Consider the following 17,720-nt stretch of genomic DNA (forward strand, 5'->3'; position numbering starts at 1 on the left):
AGTTCCTCGCAAATCACATGATCACGGGCTGGATTTTATGTTCATTAAATACTCCTCTAATTGATCAATTCCCAGAATTAGAAACTGAAGCATTCGGCTGTCCACTGCGCAGTGCCATCAATTGGTGGCTTAGTTGGTGGCGATGACTTCCACAACCGGCAAGTGGCCATATCCGCCGCAGCCACCAAAGACGATGCCCAACGCTCCACACACTGACCCCAACTTGACTCATCCGGCGAATTGTTCGCTCCTGGCGCCGGCGCTTCCTCTCTTCATCCGCGGATCAAAGGCCCGTCGAGTGGTTTTGGGTATGTATATTTTGACTGAACTCCGGCAGGGAGCAAAGGCCACGTTCATTGTGTTAGATGTGAGATGTATAAATGTAAAACTTACTTGTTAGTGGAAGATTCAATTCGATTAAATTAAAATAATACTAGCTAAGCGCATGAGAGCTTTACATTTTCAGAGGAGCAGCGTCGAGGGACATGGGCAGAACGTTGGGCAGCACGGGCTCCGGCTGGTCGATGATTAGCTTTAGATTCTTGTCGGGCCACTCCAGCTCCAGCCTCTGCTTCGGCTCGCAGTTCTCGTCCAGGCCCGCGCTGCGGAAGTCCTCCATCAGACGCGGCACCAGCTCGTCGGGGATCAGGACCTGGATCCAATAGCCCAGCACACCGTAAGGTTCGCTGACAGTAACCGCCGAGCCGGTCACGCTTTCCGCCACCAGCGTTAGTGCCAAATGCTGGGCCTTGAAAGTGAAGTGACGCCCATGCCGGATGCGATCCTTGATGGCCAGAAGCAGGTACTTGGCCACGCCGGGTGCCAGGGTGATCTCAATGCCGTCCAGCGAAATGCAGTTCGGTGCCTGTGGTTGGAAGTCCAAGGGACAGGACTTGTGCAGAGAGTTGCTGCTCATTGACATGGACTGTGGGAAACTCGGCTCCTCGCGCTTCATTTGTGTCTCCGTCAGCGGGCGGTTGTTCTCCTCGTTGGCGCACTTCTCGCTCAGCGCCTGGAAGTCCACCTCCTGCTTCACCTGCTTGGTGGGCTTTAGCTCGCGGAACGTGAACTCCGCATTGACGCCGGCCAGATCGGAGCCCTGCTTCTCCAGGTCGTCTTGCAGGTTGAGCAGGGTCTCTGGGAACAGCTCAAACACGCTCATCGGACGGTCCATGTTGGTCACCAGCCAATCGCCGCCCGTCTGCACGTCCTGGCGCAAAAAGTTGAGCACTCCGCGTCCATTCCAACGGGAGGCTTGCTCCAGTTCGTTTTCGAAGACGCCGACCAGCTGACAGAAGTCCACCGTGCCGGTGGGCGTCTCAATGCATCCCAACTGCGGGTCCTGGGCGACCAGAAGACTCTGCAACTTGGAGGTGGAACTGCCGCCCAGGCTTTTGCGCCATGGGATGTTGTCTCCGAAGCACAGGCCGTTGCCCGTCTGAAAGCAGTAGCGCCCGATGGCCTGTAGCAGGTTTGCCGGCCAGGTTGGCGGTCGTTGGGGCTTCTCCGGATTCTCGATCTGCTGCTTGAGCTCCGACTCCGTCTTGGCCAGGCGAAAGGTCAGTTCGAATCCCATGCCGGACCTTGTGGCGCCCTCCTCGCGCAGATGGACGCGCTCGTCGCCGTGCAGGTCACTTAGCCCGAAGCTGATGTAGTGCCAGTGCGGCGGAATGTTCCTGTCCGCATCCCCAGGGAAGTTGTACATGCTGATGTAGTCCAGCGGATCCTGACCACCCAGCCAGTATTTGAGCAGCGTCGTCACCTGCAGCGGGTTCGGCTGCTGCGGATAAGCCTGGGCCAGGTGGTCTATGATGGCCTTTAGGCCCGGCGGAGGCTTCACCTCCGGTTTTTTGTCCAAGTTCGCATCGGCCATTTCATCCAGTAAGATTAGTATGACAGTATCTATGCCGTTGTAAATTACCACCGGTAGCAAATGAAAATGAAAAATATACCACATCTCAAATATACCAAGGATGTAAAATACAAAATGTATGGTAATTTGACATTTGCTTTTCTTTTTTATTAAGTCTTTCAAATGTCAATATAATCATTTTAATAAAATGTTCTACTAGGAAAACAAAAAAAAATATTATATTTCCAAAACTTTTGTTCTAAAATAACCCACACATCGGAGAATCGCTTATTTGACATGACAGACCATCATGTCAAATGTAAAATGTGGTTCAGGCATATTAAGATCTCTTGGAATATACCATTATGGTATATTTTCACCTGTGGTTTATTTCTGCGAACCAGCTACGGTCACCAACGGTTGACCAACTAATAGAAAATTTGCAAATTTTGAAAAACGCACAAAATGGAGCCTTATGATGTCGTCGTCAACCAGCCCGTCGTCATAGATAACGTAAGTGGAAGTGGGGGCTTCGAAATCCTGGAGACTTTTGCCAAATCGCGAGTTTCCAGCTCTTTAGCCATCAAACAGTGACATCACCTACGCCCCGTCCCTTTGTCGCGAGCTTTCAAGCCGTCTTCATATGGCCAACATGACTAATCCCCGAAACAAGAACTCGGCCTTAGCCAAAGATGGCTTATTTTGGAAGTAAAAGGAGGTCCAACTGGCAATTTTGATAGGATCGTTCCCGTAGTATCCTTCTATCTGCCCAGCACACGCACACACGGATACCTGCGGGCGATGGCCGACTCCCTGCTGTTGCGTCCCTCCATCTGGAAGCCCCTGTCGAAGTCCATCTTCCGCCCGTACTCCATCGGATAGACCACCGGAATGGACTCCACATGCGAGGCAGCGGGTCGCTTCAGGCGCTCCAGTTCGGGATCTATCTTAATGCCGCACTTGCCCCTGTATGTGCTGAACATCTTGGGGCGGAGCAGCTTGTTGTAGGGGTCGCGGAACTGGTCCCGGTACTTCTGGCACTCCAGATAGAACGAGTCCACCTTGTACATCCCGCCATAACTGATGTTGGTCAGTCCAACGGGAGGTGCGAACTTTAGAAGCGACTCCCGCTCGTATTGCGAGTTCTTGGACACCATCATCATGTCCACCTCCGGCACACTATAGGACTCCATGTTTGCAATTTAGTTATAAATGCTTTTCGCCCGTAATTTTAAATCTACTGTACAAACTGCTTTCACTGCCAACTAAATGTGTTTTCCATCACTTTTTACAGGGCTCCGGTGTGATCAAGGCCGGCTTTGCTGGTGAGCACATTCCAAAATGCAGGTTTCCCAATTAGTAAGTGCCCCAAACCCTCATGTCCCTTAGTACCCTTCAACTTATGCCTTATCCTGCAGCATTGGCCGACCCAAGCATGTCCGGGTGATGGCTGGTGCCCTGGAGGGTGACATATTTGTTGGACCCAAGGCGGAGGAGCACCGTGGTCTGCTCAGCATCCGGTATCCCATGGAGCACGGCATCGTCACCGACTGGAATGACATGGAGCGGATATGGAGCTACATTTACAGCAAAGTAAGGTTGCCCTCAGTCCCCCATATTCCTTAATCACCTCTGTATATTTTAACAACCAGGAACAACTAGCCACCTTCACGGAGGATCATCCCGTGCTGCTGACCGAAGCCCCGCTTAATCCGCGTCGCAATCGCGAAAAGGCAGCCGAGTTCTTCTTCGAAGGAATCAATGCACCTGCGCTCTTTGTCTCCATGCAGGCGGTGCTCAGTCTGTAAGCATAGCAATCCCAGGAAGTATACACATCGTATTAACTTTGTCGTTAACTTGCAGCTATGCCACCGGACGCGTGACAGGCGTTGTGCTAGACTCCGGCGACGGTGTGACGCATGCGGTTCCCATCTACGAGGGATTCGCCATGCCTCACAGTATTATGCGCGTGGACATCGCCGGGCGCGATGTGACTCGCTACCTGAAGACACTCATCCGCCGGGAGGGCTTCAACTTCCGGTCGACCGCCGAATTTGAGATTGTGCGCTCCATCAAGGAGAAGGTCTGCTATCTGGCCACCAACCCGCAGAAGGAGGAAACCGTGGAGACCGAGAAGTTTGCCTACAAGCTGCCCGACGGCAAGACATTTGAGATTGGACCTGCCCGCTTCAGGGCGCCGGAGGTACTCTTCCGGCCCGATCTCCTGGGCGAAGAGTGCGAGGGCATACACGACGTTCTGATGTACTCCATCGAAAAGTCGGATATGGATCTCAGGAAAATGCTCTACCAGAACATCGTGCTCTCCGGTGGATCCACGCTTTTCAAGGGATTCGGCGACCGCCTGCTGTCCGAACTGAAGAAGCACTCGGCCAAGGATCTCAAGATCAGGGTAAATACTTCTTAACAAACATAGCTCTTTGAGGGAGTTCTAAGACGCGAGTATATGTTACAGATCGCCGCGCCTCAGGAACGACTCTACTCCACATGGATGGGCGGATCGATTTTAGCCTCGCTCGATACTTTCAAGAAGATGTGGATCTCGAAGCGGGAATACGAGGAGGAGGGTCAGAAAGCCGTGCACAGAAAGACTTTTTAGTGTGTTTACTAGCTTAAACGCCATTTGTAAAAGGCTAATTAAAATGTATATCAAATCCTTGTGTCAGCTAACATCAAGTTCCCAGAAATTTAAAACAAGTGTGTATGTTTTACGCATAAAGGGCGCAAAGTATTTAAAATGCTATTTATTGAAACTGCTTTCCCAGCCTAGAAAATAAAGTACTAAAATTTATAATACACTTGGGGATGATTACTCCCAGGGCCCACTCATAAATAATAAATTACAAATTGCAACCAATTCTAGATGAAAAGAACGATAAAAACGATACTCTCTCACAGTTTCCGAAGCATATACTTATGTTTGTGCTATAAAGTATATACAAATACGTCATCTCAGATAGCTTGTGACGCCAATTTTGGATGTGTGTGACCCCATGGGAATGCTGCCGCCCAAAAACATGCTCTTATTTGGTATCAGGGGAAACACTATCGGCTGGCGGTCCACAGTTCCAGCAATCGCCTGTGTCATCTGGGCCAGGGTCTGGTCCAACTTGATTCCGCACTTTCCCTTGTGCAAGTGGAAGAATGGGGGACAATGCACCTTGCCGTAGGGGTCACGATAATGATCCCTGTACTTCTGGCACTCCAAATAGAAGGTGTCAATCCTGTAAATCTCTCCGCGACTTATAGTGGCCAGATCGACGGCTTCGGGAACGAACTTCCGAATCATTTGCCGATCTTTCTGGGACTTCTTCGAAACGTCCCAATATTGAGCCTCTGGTATGGGAAATTCCATGATTGTGTTTGGAGTAATTCTTTGAACAAAGTATATTTTAATTAATTTCTAATGTTAGTAGAACTTTTAACGGAATCTACTCCAAAATTGTAATATTCTGTGGAGAAACCAAAAGCAGCTGACTTCAAGCCTACTACATGGTACTCTATTTTTACAACCGGCTTTCTTAATTTAATTAAATCTGGGGAGTGAAACATTTTGAAAATCCATTTCTTAACGAATGTATATGAATTTTTTTTGTCAAACCTAAATATATTATTATACCCGTTACTCGTAGAGTAAAAGGGTATACTAGATTCGTCGGAAAGTATGTAACAGGCAGAAGGAAGCGTTTCCGACCCCATAAAGTATATATATTCTTGATCAGGATCACTAGCCGAGTCGATCTAGCCATGTCCGTCTGTCCGTCTGTCCGTCTGTCCGTATGAACGCTGAGATCTCGGAAACTATAAGAGCTACAATACTAGGATTAGGCATGCAGATTCCTGAGATTCCTGCGCAGCGCAAGTTTGTTTCAGAAGAGTGCCACGCCCACTCTAACGCCCACAAACCGCCCAAAACTGTGGCTCCTACAGTTTTGATGCTAGAACAAAAATTTTAACTGAAATGTATTCTTCTAATCAATACCTACCGATTGACCTAAAAAAAAGTTTGCCACGCCCACTTTAACGCCCACAAGCCGCCCACAAACTTCAAAAAATCGTAAATATGAACGCAGATATCTCGGAAAATATTAAAGATAGAGAAACGGGATTTCAGATTTAGATTCGGTAAGCTTGAGCGCAGCGCAAGTTTGTTACGCGAATATGCCACGCCCACTCTAACGCCCACAAACCGCCCAAATCTGTGGCGCCCACAATTTTTATGCTAGATAAAAAATTTTAACTGAAATGTATTGGTCTCTTAAATATCTATCGATTGATTTAAAAAAAAGTTTGCCACGCTCACTCTAACGCCCACAAACCGCCCAAGCCTGTGCCGCCCACAATTTTCGTGCTAGATAAAAAATTTTAACTGAAATGTATTGGTCTCGTCAATACCTATCGATTGATTAAAAAAAACTTTCCCACGCCCACTCTAACGCCCACAACGCTTAAATCTGTCTACCGCCGGTAGGTGGCGCATTTGCTGCTTGCATATCTCCATTTTCCTTTGGTCCCTTTAGCTGAGTAACGGGTATCTGATAGTCGAGGTACTCGACTATAGCGTTCTTCCTTGTTTTTAATTTGTATGCATAAACGGCGTTTAAGTCATCAACTAAAAAATAAAATCTGTCATTCAAAAAAATCGTCCAAATATCTTAAAATATTGAATCATTACTAGAGTTGATTCATACATCCGGCAGGATAAATGGGTGTTTCCCAAATTTAATCAATACATTTTTAATTTAGCGAACTACTATCATTAGTCCGTTCGAAAACACTCTTTCCGGCTTGCCCCACTCTCTTTCTGGTCAAGTGTACCGAAAGCCCGACTCACTCGCGGGTTGTACTCTCTGGGCTGGATTTCCGAATTCAGTGCGCCGTCAGTTGTTTAATCGTTTGGTTGTGTAGCAAACCGTCTCCACGACAACGCCGCTCCAAGTATCAACAATTGTGTTGCCAATTTGAGGAGACAATGAAAACCGAAACAACTTGAATTGAACGTTTTTGAGTTCTTTTGTTTAGCTTGAAAAGTGAGACAAAGTCCAGCGGTGTGTGACCGAAACCAAAGCTCAAATTGAAAATAAAATCCCAAAGATTCATTCATAATGGCGTCAGGTTTAGACCGGGTTAACGAAAACGAGGTAAGTCCAAAGATATATCCATCTTCAGGTATGGTATACCCATATTCCGAGCACACACAGAACGACCTTGATCTTAACCGTATATCCCTGTTCATGAATTATTTATTTATTCGTGCGAATGAGGCACACCTCCTCCGTACCCATATCCCCATTTCTATCCCATCCGTAATTGCCAGTCCATGTAATTGTCGTTGTTGTTGTCTTTGCTCCGACTGTTCGTGCAATTTAAAAATGATATGTGCCCGACTCGCTCGCCTTATGCACCTTAAAACTCCGATGAGCTGTGCGAAAAAGCATTTTAATTCCCACCGGTTGTTTGTTCTCATATTGATTTTCTAATTGTGATGACAATTATATGACACACTTATACCCTGTGATAGTAATTATCCTTGTAGCTATTTGTAGTATAGTAAACACTTTGGTTTTTTGCAGAAATCCATTAAAAACGCTTGGCAGGTACGAAATGACTCTTATAAATTCAGATTTTAATAATATTCGATCTTTAATTTCAAAATGTAATTTATTTTTCTTCTCTGCATATTTTTGTAACCCTTGCCCTCAATGTAAGCTTTTTTGTATGCGTATTTTTTCATTAGTTGGAGTTGTGATGTTCTGCTTTCTTATCATCACAAAATCTAACATAAATGGCAAAAAGATAAAGAATACTTCGAATTCGAGCTGCGATAGTCATTCACTTTCCATTTGACGGTTGGTCCGGCACCATGGTATCTTTTCTTGAAAATGTATCCTTCGGCTTCACAGTTTTATTATAATAGACAGAAATCATTATTTTAATTATCCTTTTTAGTTGAAGGCCATGGATGCCAATCGGTATGCCACCAAGAAGACGATTGCACAGGGCATGTTGGATATTGCTCTTCTGACTGCTAATGCCTCCCAGCTAAAGTACATCCTCCAAGTGGGCGAGCAGCACCAGTTCTACAAGCTAATGCTGATCCTGATCAGTTTATCTATAGTGATGCAGGTGAGCTATACCTTAAGCCACTCAATTTATCCTGATTCTCTACGTGTCCTGCACAGAGAAAAACATTAAAACGATTTTTCAATAATCCGAAATCTTTTGAATTTAATGGATTTTACAAAATTATATAAAAAAATTTAAAAAAATGCAGTTTTTAATAGTTAAATTTTAAAACCAGATGACAATATTAAACTGAAATTGTTATGTTTTTCTCTGTGTAGGTTCTGTCGGGCGTGCTGAGCCTGTCTCTGAGTTTGCTGAGGGACTGCCGGTTGCACCAGCCAGAGTTTCACCAGTCGGCCAATATTATTAACCATGTCCGCACTGGTTTCGCCTTTTTCACGACGATGATAAATCTGTTTATCTCGGCCTTTGACAATCGACTGCCCTCGCCACAAGGCGACCTTCTGAACAATGTGAACTAGAAAAAGGGATGGGAACAGAAAAGAAAAGTCTTCACAGGGTCCTCACTATCCGGTTCTAACACTATTCCTATCCATTTCGACAGCTTTTGGTGGGCATTCTGTTTGTGGTCATCGGAAGTCTCAACATAAACAGGCATCAGGATCAGACGGCGGCGGTGATCCTGAACGACGTCATTTTGGTGGTCGTGTTTATAATATCCGTGGTGAACGTTATCATATCCGGTTTTGGCTTAGAGTATTCGTATTCGTATCAGCATGAAAAGACACCCTAGAAACTAGAAATCCAACGATTTACACCAAATAATATATTATAAGGCTAATGTACACCTAGATTGTAAAGCGGAATAAATAAATGTATTGATGTTAAAGCGTTGCGTTTTCTCTTACCTTCGCAAACAGGTGGCTGCTGGAGTTTTGCTGATCATTCAGTCCTTGATCAATATGCATAATCCCAAGGATAGAAGTCTGGGCTTCACCATCAACCACTTTATAGATGCCTTTATATTCTTGTCCGTGTTCTGTGACATTATGAAGATGAATTTTGGGATAGATCCGGCGGCTCCCCGCAGCGATGATGTGAAGCTTCTAAAGCCCTAAACTTCAGGGATCTCTAGATCTAAGCACATTTTTCGGCATCTATGATCGGCGTAGCCTCAGAGTTTTATTTAAACTGACTTGAACCATTGTACATATCAATTTTTATCAAGAAAATCAAATTTAAGTTGATAATGTAAGCTGCGTTTTAGTATCACACACCACAGATTAACCAGATCAGAGCTAGCTGTACAGAGTTTTGTTTAATTATTTGTGGACTATAGTTTGGAAATTTAACGTATCCCCATTGGGTTTTATTTGATTAATTAGTCAAGATGCCGCGCCCAGAAGCGGGCGACAGGTGAGTTGTAATTTTAAACTCGCGAATTTAGAATTTGAACTCGATAAGTTCGCGCCAGTCTGACCGTCGCGCCAAAAATTTAGAGTAAAAGCCACGTTACACTTTACACTTGGGGTATTCCCTCATTCCCCGATTAAATTGCTGAGTTAGTGTTACTTTTAGAAATTTTAAAACCGAGGTTGCTGAATCGCTGAAAGCCAAAGTTACCAAGTTATTTGTCTAAAAAACCATTGCAATCTAACATTTTAGTATCCCCAGTAACTATTTTTACTTTGGAATCCAATTCGAAAGTATATTTCGTGGTTCTTCTTACCTAGATGATAACGTTAGACATTAACTTATAAGCGGTCAGCGGTTTGAAAATTCAAGAGGTACCATTTCAACAATTTATCAATTTATGGAATATGTCCTGTTGCAAGACTTTGGTTAAAAAACATTGTATTCCCATAACTCTATAACTTCACTCTAGCGCAAACAGGCTTTAAGCGTAATTCGTATTATAGCAATACCTTTTAGATTTATTATATTGCTTTCTATAGGTTAGTTCTCAGATAAAGTAAAAGTCTCATTTCGGAAAAACCTCTTGCCAAGAAAAAAGAAACTTGAAAAAAACTTTATTGCAAATATCGATAGAATTCTGTTGAAACGGATTTATTCAGAGTGACCTTTTGGGGTACTTTAGTATATTTAAAAGTAAAATGGTATTTTTTCCGCCGGACGGTATTTTGGTTTATAGTTCCGCGGTCACACCTGTCGGCTGTCGAACTCTAAAAATAAATAATACGTATACGTACGCGCGTGAATCATTCGCCTTCGCCACACATTCGACATCCCAGCGCCGCGCGACAATCGAGTGTAGACACATAACATAACTGCCGTAGTTGGTCGAAGTCCGTAGCATCCGCTCCAGCGCACCCCATTCGATTCCGAATCCGAGTCCGACTCCCTCAGATATTCCGGTGGCTAATTAAGGTCTTTCGAAATGTTCAGCTTCCTGAAGCGCGAGAAGAACACCCAGGAGGTGGTGGAGAATGTGATCGGCGAGCTGAAGAAGATCTACCGGAGCAAGCTGCTGCCGCTGGAGGAGCACTACCAATTCCACGATTTTCACTCGCCAAAGCTCGAGGATCCGGACTTCGATGCCAAGCCGATGATCCTGCTGGTGGGCCAGTACTCCACGGGCAAGACGACCTTCATCCGCTACCTGTTGGAGCGCGACTTCCCGGGCATTCGGATCGGGCCGGAGCCGACGACGGACCGCTTCATCGCCGTGATGTACGACGACAAGGAGGGAGTGATCCCGGGCAACGCCCTAGTCGTGGACCCCAAGAAGCAGTTCCGTCCGCTGTCCAAGTACGGCAACGCCTTCCTGAATCGCTTCCAGTGCAGCAGCGTGGCCTCGCCGGTGCTGAACGCCATCTCCATCGTGGACACGCCCGGAATCCTTTCCGGCGAGAAGCAGCGCATCGACAGGGGCTACGACTTCACCGGAGTGCTGGAGTGGTTCGCGGAGCGAGTGGACCGCATCATCCTGCTGTTCGACGCCCACAAACTGGACATCTCCGACGAGTTCAGGCGCTCGATCGAGGCGCTCAAGGGGCACGACGACAAGATCCGGATCATCCTGAACAAGGCGGACATGATTGATCACCAGCAGTTGATGCGGGTGTACGGAGCCCTTATGTGGTCGCTGGGCAAGGTGCTGCAGACGCCGGAGGTGGCGCGTGTGTACATCGGCTCCTTCTGGGACCAGCCCCTGCGCTTCGACGCCAACCGGCGGCTGTTCGAGGACGAGGAGCAGGATCTCTTCAGGGATCTGCAGTCCCTGCCGCGCAACGCCGCCCTGCGCAAGCTGAACGATCTGATCAAGCGGGCGCGACTGGCCAAGGTGCACGCCTTCATCATTGCCGAGCTGCGCAAGGACATGCCGTCCGTGTTCGGCAAGGACAGCAAGAAGAAGGACTTGATCAAGAACCTCGGACAGGTGTACGATCGCATCCAGCGCGAGCACTCCATTTCGCCCGGCGACTTCCCCGACATCAAGAAGATGCAGGATGTGCTGCAGCACCAGGACTTCACCAAGTTCCACTCGCTCAAGCCCCATCTGCTGGACATTGTGGACAACATGCTGGCCAAGGACATTGCGCGGTTAATGGAGATGATCCCCCAGGAGGAGATGACGATGGTCGTGGATCCAGTGGTCAAGGGTAAGTGCCTTCCCCCAGGAGCACCGCTTTGTCGCATTCGTCACTTGCTGCACTTGCTGTCCACCCAAAAACGGGGGAACCACTCTTCCAGTGGAGACATTGAGAAATTTCTCGGTTTTCCGCGAGCGTTTCGCTGGCGTTTTCGCTTTCCCATCGCACTGAAATATTGCGCATGCGCAGCGAGAAAAATTCCCCAGTTAACCCAGATATTTGCCAAGCCAAAATGCGAAGAAAACAAGTTTTGCCAAGCGGAGTGGAGTGAGCGGCTTGGATTCAGATATTATGGCTAGAGCTCGAGCTAGACCGCAGCCAAATGTATTTAATGGATACAATTACCACTGGCAACGATCCCAAAAGCCCAGCTTTTCCCCTGCTCAAGCTCAATCCACAGCTTCCTATTTTCGCTGGCTGGCAAATTATGCAATGCCTGGCAACGACTATATATAACCCTATACTATATACGAAACATATTTGAGCTATATAAACAAAGTGATAAGCCCCGAAAACTGATAAGGCGAAAAAAGTCGGTGTCAGTTTAGCGTTTAGACAACACACACGCACTTTTGGTGCAAAACTAAACATCGAGGTGGAAGCAAAAATCGCCGAGAACCACGTACATTCTATATCTTTTGCAAATACCGGGTTGGCGAGGTGATAAGCAACTACTTTGTACTTGAAAGTGGGCGCCAGTCGCCGCAGGGCGTGGCCCGCAAAAAGTAATGCCATTTGTATGTCAATAATTATCAAATTGCTTTCGTCATGGCAAGAAAGAGTGAACCAAGTTGACTGTTTTCTCCTTGGCCAGATAAGATTCGTGGTTATGATGTAATCATTGGAAAATATCGATAGCTGGAGCACAGGGTTTGTTCTAATTGGGCCGTGAGTCATCACATACGGGGAGAAAAAAGAAAATAAAACTAGGCGTACAGTTGGGCATGATAAATATTTCACAGTCGAGTACCCAGTGGCTGAATCGGATCTGGCTCTCCGGAGCAGACGCATCCAGGCAAGCATGACGAGTACCACGCACTCGATTCCGAGCCAAAACGCCCAGCAAAACCATTGAGTTTGAGGGGGAGAATCAGATGGATACGTGGGGGGTTTGATGTAGTTAATCAGAGACTAGAGGCGCCAGTCGCATTGTACATAGTTCGGTACCACAATCCAGCTGAGCTAAACTTTAATTGAGAGCCGGTGCAAGCTGACGGGGCGACCGGTTTACTGCGACCTCTGAACTTCGTGCGTGGCCCAGAGTTCAAGGCCTAATTACACTTTCCCGCACACCTGTTCGCATTCCCCCATGCATTCGTTAGTGGGCCAGGTAAAAGTGGCTTGTTTGTCAACCCTTATCGGGTTGCCAGGCAATATGGTCGCCTGCAGCCAACTATTAGATAAAAATCAATGTAAGGCCGAGTCAGCATGCCATCGTCGAATGTCTTATCAGTCTGAAAAACCCAGTCCACGTCTCCTTGGACCAAGTCTGAAATGAACTCGCAACCGGTCTTCTATGATTAGCAGTGCTCTAATTTCCACCAGCAAATATGTATGCTCATTTCGTTTATCAAAGTAAACAGTATAATTAAGTAATAAGTTCGCCACTATGTGGCTTCTGGCCAGTCCACGATGGTGGAAATTTTAAGCGTTTTAGACATAATTTATTCCATAAACTGGGAATCACAAATTCTGTGCAAGACCCAAAATGTCATCGTGACAATTACCGCCAAATGTGTAATTATCATCAGCTTTGGGGATCATTTATTGTTATACAACCTACTTATAAAAATCCAGTTACTAATATTATTGCTCATTTATATAATCATGAGTTTTGCATGCACAAACCTTTTTATCGTTCGAATAAAAGGCTCCGTCACCAGATCCAAATGGACTTTCTGCTTATTTCTACTCGCTATCAGCAAGTAAATGATTTCATACCAATTTTTTCTCTCTAAAACTAATATCGAAAAGCGTGTAATTGGATTAATTGTGTACACAAACGGCCAGACAAGGAACGATAAAATAATTATCTCTTAATAGGGAAAGCAATTTAAAGTAGGAAAAGTAAATAATAAAACTTTGCATTCCAATACTGGCTGCCTTATAAGAGAGGAACAATACTCTCGGGTCCACTGAGAAGATTGTCCGGTGTATTTGTCATGGTGCAAGCTGATTAAACAAAGTCCAGAGGCCCACAGAAACCCCAGAATAATCCCCACGCCCAGTCCAGACGATCCCAGCATAACCCATCCCACCTCAGGCGAGATATACATATCTCGAAAGCCCCGAACCGGTTGCCGTTGGATACTTTTGATGGCGTTGGCAACCTGAGGCCGCGTATCAATTTGTGCTCCTCCGATTCTGACTTAGAACGTGTGGCACTAAGTGGCTCATCCTCCGCCTAATCCGCCGATGAATTCCCCGTGGGGAATACGAAATTCAGATGAATACTAGCGCTAAGTGCAGGAAGAAAGCATTTTACTATGATATATAGTTCGGGAGCCATCCCATCCACACAATGCCATTGTCCATGGCTCGTCGCTGATCTTTTCAGTTTGCCTTTTGGTTTGTGGACCACTTGAGTGGCTTTTTAATTTAACTATTAGCGCATTTCGCATGACCTTGTGCGAAAGCATTCCACATATAAGCGAATACTTTTGTCGGGGGGAAAATCTATGCATAATATTGCCGGTTGCCGAAACCGATCGACTGATGTCATGGGGATCATTATTTCGCGGAATGTGTCATCCGTGATTGCTGTTCACATATCTGAGACTGTGAATTCGATAGCTCCTAAAACTGACGCGTCAAGTGAATGAACTCCCCGTTTATAATTACACCAAAGCAAAGGGGCGGAAGAATTTTGGTGGACGCACCCCTGAAAGAGGCGGATTGCGTTGATAAAGCGAATCGCGATCGAACAGCTCGAAATCAAAGTCAAGAACTCGGTCCTCTAAATTGGTGCATGGCTCTTTCGACACTCTGTGTGTGTATCTGTATCTCTGATTTTATTTTCGTTGTGTTCGCTGCACTGTTTGCTTTTATTTCATAGCATTTCCGTTGTATTGTCTTGGATAATTGACTCGTGTTTTCCGATCAAGCAGTCCAGCACCACCATATCTGGATGTCTTAATATATAGTTTCGGTTGGTTCGCTAATGGAAACTCTGAAGTTTGTTCCATGTTATCAGAGCGTTTTGTCAGGTTGTCAGCTTCTGCCTTGAGTCACCTCCTTCACATCCGTCACCGTTCCAGCACATTTGGAATCTGTGCTGGCATCACATGTTTAGCAGTATGTCGCTAAATAGTTGTACACATATCTAACACAATCTTGCAGAAATCAGTTCTTCTGTTCGCCGATCTTTTGGTTCTTCGTACTTTTCGTTTTCGCCATTGGCCCACTAATTTATCTTGGCTTGATCTCTACGTCCGAGTCGCACTCCAGCACTCTCCAGCTGCTCCTCCTCTGTGATCGTTCTTTCTATCTTTCTTGCATACCCCAAAAGAGGACTCTGACGAGGATTTCGATGTGGCCGAGGAGCCGGCCCTTCTGACCCCCAGTTCGCAGCGCCAGCAGTTCGCGGAGCGCTTCGATCGCTGGCTGCAGAATCTGCGCCAGCAGCAGCTCCGCCTGTTCAGCAGTTGCACCAGTCGGGTGGGCAATGTCGAGAACGACAAAGAAGCCGCCGATCCTGGTGCGGATCCAGAGCCTCAGCCTGAGCCAGAGCTTGAGGCAGGGCTGGAGGTGGATTCAGAGGCTGAGCTAGAGCACAAGCCTGATCCTGATCCCGAAGCTGAGGCAGAACCGGAGGCGGGGACAGGGACAGACATGGAAGTAAGCACCCTCAGTAGACGTTTTCATAAATAACTAGGTTGACGCAATCGCAAAATTCACAAGAAATGAAACATGGAGAGCACAACTCACACGCTATAAAATAACAAATTTCCAGAGTAAAAAGACGTTATGGAATTCCACTGTCTTGAATTATTGTCAGTACAATAGATAACCACATACTGCAAATATGTATATGAATTTCCTATTCATTGAAATATTATCTAGAAGGCATTATATATGTATGTACATATAAAAACCGCTAGTATATAAACCTTAGAGTATTAAAAACATTCGTATTTCCGAATGGTTTAATTTTTTTGAGGAGAATCAATACACATTAGATTTCCACAAAGCAAATAATAAATTATATTTTTATTCAGACACAGACTCATTAAGAGAAGTTTCTCAGCCTCATGCTAACTTTTTCCATTAAGCTTAATTGCTGTTTCGGATAAATTCAAATTCTCAATATCATGTTAGGTTTTACATGACTAAGTACTCTTTACTAGAGTCTAAGCTCTAGTTAAAGTTTGTCGGTGACAATGAAAAGAACGCCAGCTCTTCTTTTTTGGGTTGACAGACGGAACTCCGCAATAAATCTTGTGATTACAGACTCTGTAAAAACTTATTTTCCTAAACTAACTTAAAATTAGGACAGCGAATCTGTTTTTCCGACGGATCGCAAACTAGAACCTAAACATTACTCAGAGAAATCGGCTCTTAATATAAGAAAGGCTTTCGCTAATACTAAAATTTAAAAATATATCATAAAGGTTTAGGAATGCTAGGACATGAATATTTCTGAAATACTTTTTATGGCTATAAAATGGTTTGGCTTTGAGCTCCCAGTCATGCCACCCGGAGGGCCCTTTTCAATTGCCCGATGCGACAGCAAGATGCCGCAAACGAATTGAGCAACTTCAAAAAAGTGAATTGAATTCGCACTCGGCAACCTGCACCGCCCATCTCAATTGCCCCCCAGAATGCACCGCAATTGCCTGTTAAAGTAGCCGGCAAAGTACATGCTTAAGTCGGTCAGCCGGCCTAGTCACGATACGACGATACGGCGGCGACGTCAATTGGAGCCAAAACGATCTGAAGGTTTTAATTGCCTCAAATTGAATGTTTGTGCACGGCGACGCACCGATCAACTTAGATTACATGCTTAATTAATGCAAATTTATGGCGCACACAGAGTATCGACCACCGAGCTGACCTTTCTCCGCTTCTTCCTCCACAGGTGGTGCCTTCGAGGGAGTCATCGACGACCACGTCTCACCCTTCGGCTACATGAAGGGCGAGGGCATCGACGCCGGCTACGGAGAGCACGAGTGGATCTGCAACAAGGACAAGCCGCGCACGGATGGCATCTTCAACAATCTGGGACCCGTCGATGGCAAAATATCCGGTGCAAGTAAGTGGCTCCGTCCCTACAATATCTCGACAGACAGAAAACTAATCCCATCATCCACTTTCAGCTGCCAAGCAGGAGCTCATCAAATCGAAACTGCCCAACTCGGTGCTCAGCAAGATCTGGAAGCTGTCGGACGTCGATGGCGATGGCTTTCTGGACGCTGACGAGTTCGCGCTGGCCTTGCACTTAATCAACGTCAAGCTGGAAGGCTGCGAGCTGCCCACCGTGCTGCCGGAGCACTTAGTACCGCCTTCGAAGCGCTATGAATAGTGCTCTGTAATATACGCACCCGATCACACCACCTCACACCCCAAAACACGCATAGAGACCAACTCCTAGGATGCACTATGTTCGATTTGTTTAATTTTCAACCACAGTGCAGGCGACTGCCTTTTTTATATGTACTATACTCGTTGTGAACGCGCTAAACTGGGTATTAAAACACACAAGCGGCAATGGCAAGCATTGCACCATATATGAGATATCAAGATATCAATCATAAATTCGTAGAATTTACACAAACATAGCATATTTTTGGATAATCTAATCGATTGTAGGGCGAGATGTAATGTAGAGACGATGAACCAGCCTAGTGGAATAAGACAAGAGAGTGTGTGTTGAGCGCCCAAATGTCGTTGTTGACTTAAGGAAAGTGTGAAGAAACAATTGTTCAATGCCAATGAAAAAGCATGAAGTTAAACTGTATACAATATCTAGGTTAATGTCGATGTGCAGCTTGAGGGCCATTCATTTGCAACCGTACCACTTTTATACGCAATAAATATATTTGTTGTTATATTGAAATTTAGAATTGAAGAACGTGGGCGAAGGCATGTATTTCCTGTATTTATTTTGCAATATTATTTAATTGTTTCAAATGCTCCCCACAAGAATGGAAATATAAACGTTGTGCAATTCATATTTTATTAATGCAAATTATAGCCTGTGCTTCGACTAC

General features: G+C 45.7%; 6 protein-coding genes across 11 annotated transcripts; 3 read left to right on the forward strand and 3 right to left on the reverse strand.

Moving 5' to 3' along the window:
• Positions 1 to 299: 299 nt before the first annotated feature.
• Positions 300 to 1,893, reverse strand: LOC119561030 (suppressor of fused homolog). Its single transcript, XM_037874856.1, has one exon. It carries the CDS (start codon positions 1,871 to 1,873, stop codon positions 455 to 457), a length of 1,419 nt encoding a protein of 472 aa, XP_037730784.1. The 5' UTR covers positions 1,874 to 1,893; the 3' UTR covers positions 300 to 454.
• Positions 1,894 to 2,230: 337 nt separating this feature from the next.
• On the forward strand, positions 2,231 to 4,666 carry LOC119560636 (actin-related protein 1). Its single transcript, XM_037874188.1, has 6 exons — positions 2,231 to 2,365; positions 3,147 to 3,211; positions 3,271 to 3,445; positions 3,505 to 3,656; positions 3,716 to 4,262; positions 4,326 to 4,666. Exons 1-6 carry the CDS (start codon positions 2,318 to 2,320, stop codon positions 4,467 to 4,469), a joined length of 1,131 nt encoding a protein of 376 aa, XP_037730116.1. The 5' UTR covers positions 2,231 to 2,317; the 3' UTR covers positions 4,470 to 4,666.
• On the reverse strand, positions 2,360 to 3,118 carry LOC119560637. Its single transcript, XM_037874189.1, has one exon. The coding sequence runs from the start codon at positions 3,043 to 3,045 to the stop codon at positions 2,614 to 2,616; it is 432 nt and encodes a 143-aa protein (XP_037730117.1). The 5' UTR covers positions 3,046 to 3,118; the 3' UTR covers positions 2,360 to 2,613.
• A 96-nt stretch (positions 4,667 to 4,762) lies between the features above and the next one.
• Positions 4,763 to 5,359, reverse strand: LOC119560638. Its single transcript, XM_037874190.1, has one exon. It carries the CDS (start codon positions 5,223 to 5,225, stop codon positions 4,818 to 4,820), a length of 408 nt encoding a protein of 135 aa, XP_037730118.1. The 5' UTR covers positions 5,226 to 5,359; the 3' UTR covers positions 4,763 to 4,817.
• Positions 5,360 to 6,759: 1,400 nt separating this feature from the next.
• Positions 6,760 to 9,064, forward strand: LOC119559989 (ninjurin-2). 6 transcript variants are annotated; one of them, XM_037873248.1, is made up of 3 exons: positions 6,760 to 7,011; positions 7,820 to 7,996; positions 8,818 to 9,064. In XM_037873248.1, the coding sequence occupies exons 1-3, from the start codon at positions 6,976 to 6,978 to the stop codon at positions 9,013 to 9,015; spliced, it is 411 nt and encodes a 136-aa protein (XP_037729176.1). In that variant the 5' UTR covers positions 6,760 to 6,975; the 3' UTR covers positions 9,016 to 9,064. The 6 variants fall into 6 exon arrangements, with proteins under 6 accessions (XP_037729176.1, XP_037729177.1, XP_037729175.1 ...); XM_037873249.1 differs by lacking the exon at positions 8,818 to 9,064 and adding an exon at positions 8,502 to 8,755; XM_037873247.1 differs by lacking the exon at positions 8,818 to 9,064 and adding an exon at positions 8,215 to 8,642.
• Positions 9,065 to 9,156: 92 nt separating this feature from the next.
• LOC119559987 (EH domain-containing protein 3) lies at positions 9,157 to 17,578 on the forward strand. Its single transcript, XM_037873246.1, has 4 exons — positions 9,157 to 9,313; positions 10,304 to 11,520; positions 16,589 to 16,762; positions 16,827 to 17,578. Exons 1-4 carry the CDS (start codon positions 9,288 to 9,290, stop codon positions 17,030 to 17,032), a joined length of 1,623 nt encoding a protein of 540 aa, XP_037729174.1. The 5' UTR covers positions 9,157 to 9,287; the 3' UTR covers positions 17,033 to 17,578.
• Positions 17,579 to 17,720: the final 142 nt, after the last annotated feature.

Source organism: Drosophila subpulchrella, unplaced genomic scaffold (assembly GCF_014743375.2).
Source record: "Drosophila subpulchrella strain 33 F10 #4 breed RU33 unplaced genomic scaffold, RU_Dsub_v1.1 Primary Assembly Seq354, whole genome shotgun sequence".
NCBI lineage: Eukaryota > Metazoa > Arthropoda > Insecta > Diptera > Drosophilidae > Drosophila > Drosophila subpulchrella.